General features: G+C 36.8%; 1 protein-coding gene across 1 annotated transcript; it reads left to right on the forward strand.

Moving 5' to 3' along the window:
• Positions 1-786: 786 nt before the first annotated feature.
• On the forward strand, positions 787-7392 carry LOC122139341 (ribonuclease inhibitor-like). Its single transcript, XM_042736144.1, has 5 exons — positions 787-796; positions 2674-2989; positions 4699-4869; positions 6333-6511; positions 6839-7392. Coding segments are annotated over exons 1-5 (678 nt in total). The 3' UTR covers positions 6841-7392.
• The last annotated feature ends 6862 nt before the right edge of the window (positions 7393-14254 follow it).

The raw sequence follows: 14254 nt of genomic DNA on the forward strand, positions 1-14254 counted from the left end.
AAACGGGCAGTTAATCTAATGCAGTAAATTAATTGCATTACATTTTCATCTATTAATAGGTTTTAAAGTTTATTGTAGCTAAATGGGCACTCAGGTTTTCTTGTTGTTTACATTTGGCCAAAATCTCATGATATAAAAGATGAACCGCTATGCACAGGATATTTAAAACGTACAAAAGTGTATTGGCTACAACTAAACAGCAAATGCCAAGACTCTTGCTCTTTAAACACACAAAAACATTAGTCTTTATAGACAGTGTTTCTTGAGTAAAGGAAACACACTGTACTTATTCAACATCAGTTCTTAATTACCATTGCATTGTGAAAAAGTAGATGTCTGTCTTCAAACTGTGCGTCACAGCACTTCATTCTAAATGGAGTTATGAGGTTTGACTGACAATTTGAGGCGTTATGAGGTTTAGTCACAAGCTCTTTCGAATGCTTTTCACTGGTTACATATTTGTAAAACCCTCAAACAGACATAACGATGACCAATAGGACTGATTTTAAATAATAATAACGAAATGTAATAGAGGTAGACTATTAAGTTTATGATATTTTTCCATGGCACACCTGATAATCTGACACAGCACACTAGTGCAGGAGTTTTCTGGGGGGTGCGAGCATCTGTTAATTCAGAGGCATACCCTCGAGTAGACTATTTATGAATACGAGCCAGCAAATCTTTAGCCATCCACTAGGGGGCAATCTGATTAGTCCCACTGCTAATCAGTCGACAGTTAGAGCAGAGTTGGCTGAGTATCAGTAAGTTTATTGACAGTGTAAGATGAATTACGGTTAGTCGTGTCGGGAATTCAACCACGTATTGGCATGTTGCTATCAGAAACAGGGCTCAGCCATCACAATGAATCAGGCAATATATTTATTATCAGGTTATATGTTATAGATCGTTTTCTGTGTGCACCGTTCACACAAACAAAGCCGTGTCCAAAAAGGTTGAAAACCCCTGTCCTAGTGTGGTTGGGAAACACTGATGTAGTGAATAGTGTCATCAATTAAGACAGATTTACATAAGACAGACATTTTGCATAAAATAGAGAAATAGTGCATATGATAAATATTATGTATCCTGCTTGAATGAGACGTTTTTATGATCATGTTTTGTATTCTGTGACATTTTAGATATCAGTGATCCATCAAACATCTTGATTTGTGCTTTAAGTTTGTCCTTTATTTTTAATAATGGATTCACAGCTGAACTGATCTGATCTGAGAGAGTGAAGAGTGTGTCATTGTTCTCTACAGGTTGAGTAAGTGTGAAGGTTGTGCTGCTCTGACTTCAGCTCTGAGATCAAACCCCTCACACCTGAGAGAACTGAATCTGTCTGTGAATAAACTAAGAGATTCAGTGAAGCTGCTTTCTGATGTACTTCAGGATCCTCACTGTAAACTGGAGATACTGAGGTTAGATCTCTCTGATATTCACACATCTTTGTCCTCAGTAAAACATCCTTTGATGTCAATTCTAAGAATAAAATCAGCAATGTTCAGTTTAAACAAATTTCAGCAGAATTGACTGATTAAGTTAATTTCATTAATTTCCATTACATCACATGCTTTGATTATGATAGTTTGATTAATAATGAACTTTCAGATAGCATGTAAAATATTAATCCAGAGTCTCTGTGACTTACTGCAGGATGAATATCTCAGAGGTTTAGAGTTGAACAGACAAGAGTCTGAATGTGTTTAGTTTTAACTCAGTATTACAGTGATCAATGAGTGAATGAAAGTTACAATCACTTCAGCGTTCAGCATTATCATTGATAAAAGACCCTCAAGACCTGTAAAACCACAAGCAGTATTTTTTATTGTATATATTTATTTGCTGCTCTATCAGCAGTTTCATGTTCCTCTTATATCTGGGAGAGGTAAACTCAGTGCTGGAGGGCCACAGTCCTGCAGAGTTTAGCTCAGACCCCCAATTAAAACACAGCTGAACACAGGGCTGGATCATGACGTGGCCGATTTAAAGGCTCTCCTCGGTTGAAATCGTGTTCCGGGGAGAGCAGTATTTCATCTGGGTCTCCCTCTGCTCTAGTGTCCTGTTCACCTGTGTGTTAATCCAGTCTTTCTGAACACAGTAATCAGTGTCTTCAGGATCACTAGAAAGTTACAGCGGGTGAGTTTAATCAGGGTTGAAGCTAAACTCTGTGATCCTCCAAAACCGATCACACCCCTTGTCCATCTCTGTCTTATTTCCTGAGAAAAGCCTTATTTAAGAAAATAAAGTTAATCAAAGTGGAAAATAAACACCAAAGACAATAAAGCTGGAGGTAAACAGGTGATGAGCCAGAAGAAAAGTTCATTAACATGATCTCAATGCTTGTGTAGGCAGTAGTTCTGACTTTATACATTAAGACCTTGAGAATCTCTATTGAGTTCAACACATTTCTATTCAGTTTTAATCTGCTAGATGAGACCAAACATGACACAATTCTGTGTTTGATCACAAGAGTTAATAAATGAGATGTAATGGGAACACGTGGCTCCTGTGAAGCAGATGTCCTCCTGTAGGTGTTTATTAGAGGAGCAAGTGACTGTTTCTCCAGACAGATCTGTCCTTATATCACTATGAAACAATATCTCACATTCAGCTTTGTGTGTATGTTCAGTCCTGAAGCACATGACAGTTTTAAACAGCAGCATTGAGCATCAACATGCAGAAATCTGATTCTGTCAGCAGCAGTTTGTGGCAATGCTTGTCATTATATCTCCTCTCCTGCTCTGAGACCAGAGTCAATAACAAACTACACACACTTCAACTACAATTCACATTGTGTCATTGTTCTCTACAGGTTGAGTGGTTGTGGCGTCACAGATGAAGGTTGTGCTGCTCTGGCTTCAGCTCTGAGATCAAACCCCTCACACCTGAGAGAACTGGATCTGTCGTGGAATAAACTAAGGGATTCAGTGAAGCTGCTTTCTGATGTACTACAGGATCCTCACTGTAAACTGGAGAAACTGTGGTAAGATCATATATGACTCACATATGAAGCACATTTAAAGTAAATATGAAGGGTTCAGCCTCATCTTTTGAGTATTAAAATAAACAGCATTGCAAAAGTCATTGGTTCTGATGTTCACTGTAGTTTATATGTACAGTGGAGGATATCTGCATTTGTTACAGAAGCAATTACATGAATACCATCAAGTGAAAAATCCAACTGAAGATAAACACAATACAATCTTAATAACACAGAACGGTTTCAAGTTCTCACAAACAGAAACTGTCTGTATGCATTTCTGTCAACTTCATTCACTGCACAATGAACTAGAGATGCTCCCAATCTGTCTTTTTTTGCCTCCAATACACTGATTCTGACACCCAGGGTTCAGTATTATCTGATACAGATCCTGATCTGATACCAGTGCAGTTTTTTTTCTTTTAAATCCATGTAGAATTTGTATTTCTCTGTGTGTGGAACTGATAATCACTCTTTCACAATCAACTAAATACAGACTAATTAATTATAAAGAAAAATAAAAAATAAATATGAAAAATAAAAAATTATAAACTAGGTTAGTGGATGTTTCAGCAGCTAATGTTATTAAAAAAAATCAGTGCACAATAATTTTATAAATCTCAATATATAGTTTAAAACCTTTTTTAGTGGGAAACAAGTAAAAGTGTAGCACTAAATCTGGTGAAATGTTGCACATTGCTTTTTGTATTGTTATAAAATACATTCATGAAAAACAATATGTTTATATATAAACACATACTATAAAATGAAAAGACATTTCTTTTAAATGTATAGAGCATTATATGTGTAGTCAACAACATATGATGGATAGAACAAAAAAATACATTGCAGCACAAAGCACTTACAGAAGGAGCATCCGGTGCACAGAATGATGCACTTGAAGCAGTCGATGTACGCAGCACTTCACATTAAAAAGTTCAAAGCACAAAGATAAGAGATATTGATGTGTAGTGTATTATATCTGTGCAACAGTTTCTTTCTTTTAACAGATTTAAATTTCAGTTACTGTGCACCTTAAAAACAATTTATAGTCTTTTGTACTCCCATGTTTTGTTCTAACAGACATCTGGTATCAATTAACATCATTTAGAAACAACAATAAACTCCAGCCAGATAAAGTCATTTTATGCAAAACCATAGACATTTATCTACAAATCAAGTCTAATAATGGGAACACTGAATGATCTCTGAGAGAGTTTTATCAAGCTGACTGTAGTAACGAATGTGACCAGGGTTTGAATGCTGAATGATGACTGACAGCCGCAGCGGAGAAGAGAGTTTATGTGAAATTTAAGGACTTATATTCAACTGTACCTCACATTAAGCTATCGTATGTCTTCAGAACACTTGGAATATAGTGCATGAAAACTTTATTGTGCTTTAAAATGTTTTTTGTGCAGCTTAACAGTAACACAGAATAGTATAAGAACAATATCAGATTTGGACAGGCCCTGTCTGACAGATACCTGATCCAGCAGAAAATGACAGTATGAGTATCAAAATTGGTGGTTCCTTACTGTAAACAATGTTAAAAAAATTTAAAAGATTTTTATCACAGGGGTCTTTAAATACTGCATGTTAAATTTATATGTTTTATGATCATGTTTTGTGTTTGACCTCAATTAATAATGGATTCACAGCTAAACTGATCTGATCTGAGAGAGTGAAGAGTGTGTCATTGTTCTCTACAGGTTGAGAGATTGTGGCATCACAGATGAAGGTTGTGCTGCTCTGACTTCAGCTCTGAGATCAAACCCCTCACACCTGAGAGAACTGAGTCTGTCTGTGAATAAACTAAGAGATTCAGTGAAGCTGCTTTCTGATGTACTACAGGATCCTCGCTGTAAACTGGAGATACTGTGGTAAGATCTCTCTGATAGTCACACGTCTTTGTCCCCAGTAAAACATCCTTTAATGTCAATTCTAAGAATGAATTCCACAATCTTCAGTAAACACACTATATTTCAGCAGAATATATATTTCAGCAGAATTGACTCATTTCATTCATTTCCATTACATCACATGCTTTGATTACATCACATGCTTTGATTACATCACATGCTTTGATTACATCACATGCTTTGATTATGATAGTTTGATTAATAATGAACTTTCAGATAACATGTAAAATAGTAATCCAGAGTCTCTGTGACTTACTGCAGGATGAATATCTCAGAGGTTTAGAGTTGAACAGACAAGAGTCTGAATGTGTTTAGTTTAACTCAGTATTATAGTGATCAATGAGTGAATGAAAGTTACAATCACTCCAGCGTTCAGCATTATCATTGATAAAAGGAAAGACCCTCCGCACCTATAAAACCACAAGCAGTATTTTTTATTTTATATATTTATTTGCTGCTCTATCAGCAGTTTCATGTTCATCTTATATCAGGGAGAGGTAAACTCAGTGCTGGAGGGCCACAGTCCTGCAGAGTTTAGCTCAGACCCCAATTAAACACAGCTGAACACAGGGCCGGATCATCACGCGGCCGATTTAAAGGCTCTCCTCGGTTGAAATCATGTTCCGGGGAGAGCAGTATTTCGTCTGGGTCTCCCTCTGCTCTAGTGTCCTGTTCACCTGTGTGTTAATCCAGTCTCTCTGAACACAGTAATCAGTGTCTTCAGGATCACTAGAAAGTTACAGACAGGTGAGTTTAATCAGAGTTGAAGCTAAACTCTGTGATCCTCCAAAACCGATCACACCCCTTGTCCATCTCTGTCTTACTTCCTGAGAAAAGCTTTATTTAAGAAAAGAAAGTTAATCAAAGTGGAAAATAAACACCAAAGACAATAAAGCTGGAGGTAAACAGGTGATGAGCCAGAAGAAAAGTTCATTAACATGTTCTCAATGCATGTGTAGGCAATAGTTCTTACTTTGTACATTAAGACCTTGAGAATCTCTATTGAGTTCAACACATTTCTATTCAGTTTTTAATCTGCCAGATGAGACCAAACATGACACAATTCTGTGTTTGATCACAAGAGTTAATAAATGAGACGTAATGAGAACACGTGGCTCCTGTGAAGCAGATGTCCTCCTGTAGGTGTTTATTAGAGGAGCAAGTGACTGTTTCTCAAGACAGATCCGTCCTTATGTCACTATGAAACAATATCTCACATTCAGCTCTGTGTGTCTGTTCAGTCCTGAAGCACATGACAGTTTCAAACAGCAGCATTGAGCATCAACATGCAGAAATCTGATTCTGTCAGCAGCAGTTTGTGGCAATGCTTGTCATTATATCTCCTCTCCTGCTCTGAGACCAGAGTCAATAACAAACTACACACACTTCAACTACAATTCACATTGTGTCATTGTTCACTACAGGTTGTATGATTGTGGCGTCACAGATGAAGGTTGTGCTGCTCTGACTTCAGCTCTGAGATCAAACCCCTCACACCTGAGAGAACTGCATCTGTTTGGAAATAAACTAAGAGATTCTAGTAGGAAGTTTCTCTCTGATCTGAAGGATGATCCACATTATAAACTGGAGACATTATACTATTGTGAGTGTTTGTTTATTTAAAGTTTCTAAATTGAGTAACAGACCTCCTGTGTGTGATTGGAGAATATAAGATAAAAATTCAGCTCCACTCCAATCTCTGTACTTTAAACTGTTTTTAATTCTGTGATGTGACTGATTTTGAATCTATGAATATTTTAATCTCTTACAGTGTCTCTAAGTGATAGTAGTTTTTGATCTTTCTTTATTATTATTAATCTGTGGCTGTAATATGAATATACTGTGTGTTTTCTGAAATGGATCTGCTGATGTGATGTGACAGCAGTAATGTCTCAGACTCATATCTGACTGTCTGTGTGTTTTATTGTAGGACTCTCAGTATTTAGATGTCAGTTCAGTTTCGTCAGGATCAGCTGATGGTGAATAAGAGCCGCTGCAGAGACGTCACAGTCACACAATCAACACAGACTGTGTGAAGGGGACAACAATAATTTAGGGATGTTCATTTCAGTTCATTTTCCTGAACGACTCCCAACACTTGTTAACCAATCATTGACCGTTAACCGACAAAATTAGAACGTTACATTAGATTTAAATTAAATTGGAATGAATATGTTTATGTGACCCACTGAAAGTGAACCCTTTACAGTTTCTATTAATGTCTTATTCTTATCTGTATGACCAAACCTGACAGAGTATTTTAAGTAATTTCCATTGTAATAAGGAAAAAATCCAAGTGATCACACCGGAGTGTCTCGTGGGAAACAGTTGTATTCGTTCAGAATGAGATGTTGATAGATTTCTCTTTAAATACTTTTTTTTTCTAGATGTTTATATGTTGTTTATAACTAATAATTTTATAGCTGCTTATATTTTCTGTTTTGTATTTTACTCTGTTCTGAATACCGTAAAATTTAAAGGATTTGCTGTTGATTTTTGTTCTCGCAACATTTATTTTTTTTGTATTTGCTGTACTCCCATTTATAAAAGACAAATTTATTGTTTTATACAGATAGCAGAAAATAGGTTTAGGTTGACAGAAAGACTCCTCTGATGTAATATAGTGATGACAGACTGAAGATGTGCGATATAATATAATATCTGTGTTCGCCAACTTGATTCGAAAGGGTTGCCAAACTTTATAGAGAGTTTAAAGAGTCATTATCCACAAAACTCACACAAACACTTTATAGAATATTTCATTTCCCAACAGTGACTGTCTACTTCAGAAACAGACTTGATTCCAGATGCATTTAACCCATATTTTTTCCTTATACAATTAATTGCCTGTATTGCCTTTTTTTCTGTCCACATAAGAAAAAATAAAAAAAAATGTTGTTAGTAATATTTTCAGGTGAACACTCACTGGACTGATGCAGCTTTTTTTATTAGAAAAATCAGTGCGTCTCAAATCTGATCATCAGGATCTTTTGAGGAGCGTTTGTTTCCAGAAGCTTTACTTTCACTGTTCCTCAGTGGAGGAATGATTTCACAAGCCTCCAGAACATCTCACATCTTCTGAGGAGCCTTTATTTCTTCATCTCTAATCTAATTCTAATCACTGCATTATATGTTTGGATCATTTACATCTCATCTTACTAATATTACTGGAGATATAGAGTGACCGCTGATATTTAGATAATTTATGACAGCATCTGCTGAACTGTTATAAAGATCTCATTGATTTACATCACAACTGTTCTGTTCTCTTCTATTCTTTGTCTTGATCTCTGAACCCCTGAAATACTCTCTAAACCTGATGCAATAACAAACAGAAGTGGTTTGACTGCTTGTATCTCTGTTCACTCAGTGTTTGTCATGAGAATGTGTTTCTGAGTCTCTTCTCCAGGAGTGATGCTGATTTCTCAGCTGCTGAACAGAGGCCTGTCAAACACTGAATTAACAAAACACGCTTCACACTGAGACTTCATCCCCAAAGAGCCTTTAGATGTGCAACTGCAAACCAATGTACAACCAGCTGGGAACAAAAGAGCTCGTTGTAATTGACTAAATTCAGATTGCTGTTAGAACATGTATTGGCAAATTAAAAAACTACTAAATCAAGAGTGATGTTCGGAGCTAATTTTATCTTTCAGCACATATACTTTCATCTCAGATGCACTACTGTAAATCTCACAGTTAATCGAAGTCTTTGAAGCACATTTAATGAGACAAACCCTGTCTATAATATTTGCAGCTCATTAGGCTTCGGTTAATAAGATACCAAACGTCAAGGGAAACTTGAGATTAAGACTGTGATTAAAACATTTTTTTAGGTATGGATGATGAACTGAGAATTAGTGGCCAAGCCCCTATTGTATCTGTATGTTTTATTATTATTATTATTATTATTATTATTATTATTATTATTATTATTATTATTATTATTATTATTTAAAAGCATTTTTTAAAATGTTCAACAAAAATAGATGCTGATTTGCACCTTTTTATATTTGTAGTTAATTTTAATGTGTGTGTGTGTGTGTGTGTGTGTGTATACTGTATAGTTAAAATAATGCCTTAAAATTGTGATATTATAACATGTTTAAATCATATATCATAAGTATAAACATCAAGGAAAATTTGAGATTAAGATTTTAATTTCTGAAGATGAAGGATGAACTGCGAAAAAGCACATATGCAGCATTTTAATTTATTTTCCTTTTTAAAAACATTTTTAAAATGTTGAACAATTGAAAAAAAAAAAATAAGAATAAACATAGATGCAGATTTGCACCTTTTTATATTTGTAGTTAATCTGTCTATATATTATATTTAGTTCAAATAATCCCTTAAAATGGTAATATTAATACTTATGTTTAAATCATATACAATGCATCTGGAAAGTATTCACAGCGCTTCACTTTTTCCATATTTTGTTATGTTACAGCCCTATTCCAAAATGAAATTCATTATTTTCTTCAAAACATTCTACAAAAAATACACTACAATGACAGCGTGAAAGAAGTTTGTTTAAAAAAAAAAAAAAAAAAAAAAGTATTCATAAGTATTCACAGCCTTTGCCATGACACTCAAAACTGAGCTCAGGTGCATCTGTCTCCGCTGATCATCCTTGAGATGTTTCTACAGCTCGATTGCAGTACAAGATTGGGTTGATTGGACATGATTTGGAAAGGCACACACCTGTCGGTTCTGCTCAAAATGATTACATGAAAATGTCAATGCAAGTGAACTAACAGTCATGTTTGGTATCATTTGAAATGTGTCAGTGCAATTGTTACAATGGTCTTAATCTTACAAAAGTAGACTAAAAGATAATACAGACCTTAAGATTTAAGAGATATTTTGCTTACTGTAATGGGAGTGCCCTCTTTCAGGGTCTTCCATGTAAATTACCTTTTGTTCCCACTGAGTTTTAAACCGGGGTCTGGGACCTGAGTTAATGCAAATTCCAATTGTTAGTTCCTGTAAGCAAAATTTCTGCAGCACTGGAGAGGGTGGTGAAAACTACCCAGCGCATCACAGGGACACCACTCCCTGCTATTGAGGACATCCAGAGAAAACGCTGTCTACGTCGAGCTCACAGCATTCTTAAAGACTCCTCTCACCCTGACCATAGACTGTTTAACCTCCAGGAGGCGCTTCAGGAGCCTCCGGACAATGACCAGCAGACTCAGGAACAGCTTTTTCCCTACAGCTGTCTCCTTACTGAATTCTGCCCTCTGACAACCACACACTCCCCCCCCCCCCCCACACACACACCAAACACACACACACTCCTCACCCCTCCTCATCACTACATCTGGCTTACAAACAAACAAAAAACAGTTCACTTATTACTTGCACTACTGTCTGTTCATCCAGAATACTGAATGATCCATTTGCACACTGGGATATTTTTCTATGCACTTTATACTATCCATTGCACTAGTGTAAATAATGTTCATATGCTCATAGTTCTGCTTATAGTGTACATACACTTATTACATAATCCATCTGTATAGTATGTTCATAGTACATCCATCTGTATATATCATGCTGATAGTATTTAAAAATCTGTAAATTATGTCCATAATACTGCCTTATCTGTATATTTATTGTACATTTGTAACATATTGTAGACACTGTATATCCTGTACTTACTGCTTATTGCACTTCTGGTTAGGGTTATTAGGTTAGGGTTAGGTCTGGTTAATCTGCATCTAGGGTTAGTACATACTAAATCTCAGGTTCGATGGAGCATGGGGCACATCAGGTGAGATTTTAGATTTCTGACTAGCATGATTTTAGTTAAGTTGTTATGCAGTTGCATTAACTGTGGGGGGCTAGAAACAATACTATTGGAATATTAGCATGGTTTGGGCATATTTCATAGTACTAGCCATAACCTCTGGTTATTGTTTGAGCTTTAACCAAGTTGTTACATAGGTGGCTGTAGGGGGCTAAACAGAACCACTATTTAAAGAATGACAAGCATGAGGGGGTCTATTAAATAGTTAGTCATAACCTCTGACTAATGATCAGACTGGAGAGTTTGTGATCGTGGGGTACATGTACATCAGCCGGCATGATACATCCTGAGTGACACAGTTTCCTAATAAAGGAGTAAATATAAATTAAAGAGTCAGCTAGAATAATCAAATGTCAGAATAATAACAGTAATAATTACAGACAGACAATCAACCAATTTGCCTTTCGATCTAAATTGGAGGTCATACTAAAATGGAGTCAGATTATAATTGGATTTAAATGTAATAACTTTGTGTGCTGAAAAGACCGAACATGCAAGAAACCTTCTGCCAGCACTGGATACCTCCGTTGGACTAAGTGTATGCACCTTACAGGTACAGAAAAATTTCTGAAGCATTGAAGGTCCCAATGAGCACAGTGGCCTCCAGCATCCATAAATGGAAGAAGTTTGGAACCACCTGGACTCTATAGAGAGGGCCGCCCGGCCAAACTGAGCAATTGGGGAGAAGGGCCTTAGTCATGGAGGTGACCAAACACCCGATGGTCACTCTGAAAGAGCTCCAGCATTAGTCTGTGGAGAGAGGAGAACCTTCCAGAAGAACAACCATCTCTGCAGCACTCCAGCAATCAGGCCTGTATGATAGAGTGACCAGACGGAAGCCACTCCTCAGTAAAAGACACATGACAGCCAATCTAGTGTTTGCCAAAAGGCACTCTGGACCTAATTCTCTGGTCTGATGAAACAAACGCTTTGCCTTGAATGGCAAGTGTCACGTCTGGAGGAAACCAGACACCGCTCATCACCTGGCCAACATCATCCCTACAGTGAAACATGTGGAGGCAGCATCATGCTGGATGTTTTTCAGCGGCAGGAGCTGGGAGACTAGTCAGGATCGAGGGACAGATGAATGCAGCAATGTACAGAGACATCCTTGATGAAAACCTGCTCCAGAGCACTCAGGACCTCAGACTGAGGTGACGGTTCATCTTCCAGCAGGATGGCGACCCTAAGCACACAGATAAGATAACAAAGGAGTGTCTACAGGGCAACTCTGTGAATGTCCTTGAGTGCCCCAGCGAGAGCCCAGAACCCGATTGAACATCTCTGGAGAGATCTGAAAATGGCTGTGCACCGACGCTCCCCATCCAACCTGATGGAGTTTGAGAAGTCCTGCAAAGAAGAATGGGAGAAACTGCCCAAAAATAGGTGTGCCGAGCTTGTAGCATCATGCGCAAAAAGACTTGAGGCTGTAATCGGTGCAAAAGGTGCTTCAACAAAGTATTGAGCATACGTACATGTGATTTTTTTTCTTCATTTTTTATTTTGAATAAATGTGCAAAGATTTCAAACAAACTTCTTTCACGTTGCCATTATAGGGTTTTGTTTGTAGAATTTTGAGGAAAATAATGAATTTAATCCATTTTGGAATAAGGCTGTAACATAAAAAAAAAAAAAAAATCAGAAAAAGTGAAGCGCTGTGAATACTTTCCGGATGCACTGTATAATCACTGAAGCAGTTTACACTGTAAAATGAATATCCTACTTACATCGTATGCACATCTGCACTTTGTTGTTTCTGATGAGAGAATCATTAGACAGCAGAATTCAGCGATGACTCATCTTTGCATTCATAAGCTCAACAGAATTTATTTGTTTCAATCGCCAGCCAAAGCACGAGCAGATGTGAATTTAGCAGCCAATGGTGTTCTAATGTTCTAATACATGTTCTAATTACACCGGTGTGATAGTATCAAATATTAAAAATATTATTCTGCAATTTCTTTTTTTCTTTTTTGTCTTTTGGAAGCTGCATTCAAAATCCACTTGGCTCAAAAATCTGAAGGGGCATGTGTCTCTGAGCAAGCGTGATACTTAAAAAGACAGTAAAAATAGAGAGCAGATAGGGTTTGCAAATGTCAACATTGTCACTAGTTTTGACAAATAATTGAGTAAAATTATATTAAAGTAGCAAATATTAAAATATTCAAATGTGGTGTTTTAAAACACACACACGCGCGCACGCACACACACACACACACACACACACACACACACATATCAACATTGGCAGAAGTTAAACAAAATACTGTAGCATTTAAAGCTTCAAGTTGTGTCATGGTTATTGTAAACTGTTTAACAGGTGATTGAAAATAGATCAAATAGATCTATATTTCCAGACATACTATATCTAAGCCTTTCTACATGAAGGGTGGAGGAAAGTTCTGCTAATCAGATACTGAATAGTGACCTCAGCCTTTTCTTCCAATATATCTTTTTGTGATGCAAGGAAGCTGGCCAGTCAAGAACAGCAGTTACAGGATCTGAGGGTTGCTCACATGCATAAGCTTCTGAAAGAAAAAAACAAAACAAAAAAACCTTCCGACCAGATTTCAGAAGTTTTGAGCATGCCCAGAAAAGATGACCAAGAGAACCCTCTACAGATTCACACTTATTTAAGAGAGAGGAAATAATAGTAATAGTAATAGTAGTTGAGTAATAATAGTTGAGTAAGGCAATCTATGCAACACTTTACACTGAATAAGATGGTGCTTGACGTCAACAGAAGAGGTGTATATATTTTTAAGACATTTTTAAGCCCAGTCCTCCACAGAAACCTGAACTGTAATTTGTTTATTAAGCGTGCAGAGCAACCACCCAATAAAGCATTACAATAATCTAACCTTGAAGTCATGAATGCATAAATTATCATTTCTGCATTTAACATTGAGAGCATAGGTTGTAATTAAGATATATTTATAAGATGGAAAAATGCGGTTTTACAAATGCTTTCAGAGGAAAGACTGCTATCAAACACAGGCTGCTAACTGATGTGATATAACTCTATAATTCTATATTCTAGTTGGAAAGTAGGCTAATCATTCTGAACTGTTTGCAAATAATATTGTAAAGTATTCACACACACACTTTTATACCTAATAGGCCTACATCGAAAATGCAGGTTTCCTGTCTCATCACATTCAGTTACGAATACATAAATAGTGTAAATGATGCCATAATTGAAATTCAAAATTGCCATATTTGCGGAAATTTGCGCTCTATTGAACAGCAAACCCCGCCCACTTTAATTTGATCTCCATCTCAATCATTTTGACATTGACGAGCGTTGTTAGAGGCAGAGCAGCCTAAAACCCTAACTTTTATCTAAGCAGAGTGTAATGTGTACAGCAAAACAGTGCAGAAAATTACAATACTGGGATCCAGGGTTAGTGTCACGCGCAGTGGAGAATGCGTGTGACGTCACTGACGCTCAGGTGACTCGACGCTGCAGGTAACTTCTGCTTTCATTTTCTCCTGAAGGATGTATGTTCTCTGATATGTGTTTGATATCTTTAT

This window comes from Cyprinus carpio, chromosome B13 (assembly GCF_018340385.1).
Source record: "Cyprinus carpio isolate SPL01 chromosome B13, ASM1834038v1, whole genome shotgun sequence".
NCBI lineage: Eukaryota > Metazoa > Chordata > Actinopteri > Cypriniformes > Cyprinidae > Cyprinus > Cyprinus carpio.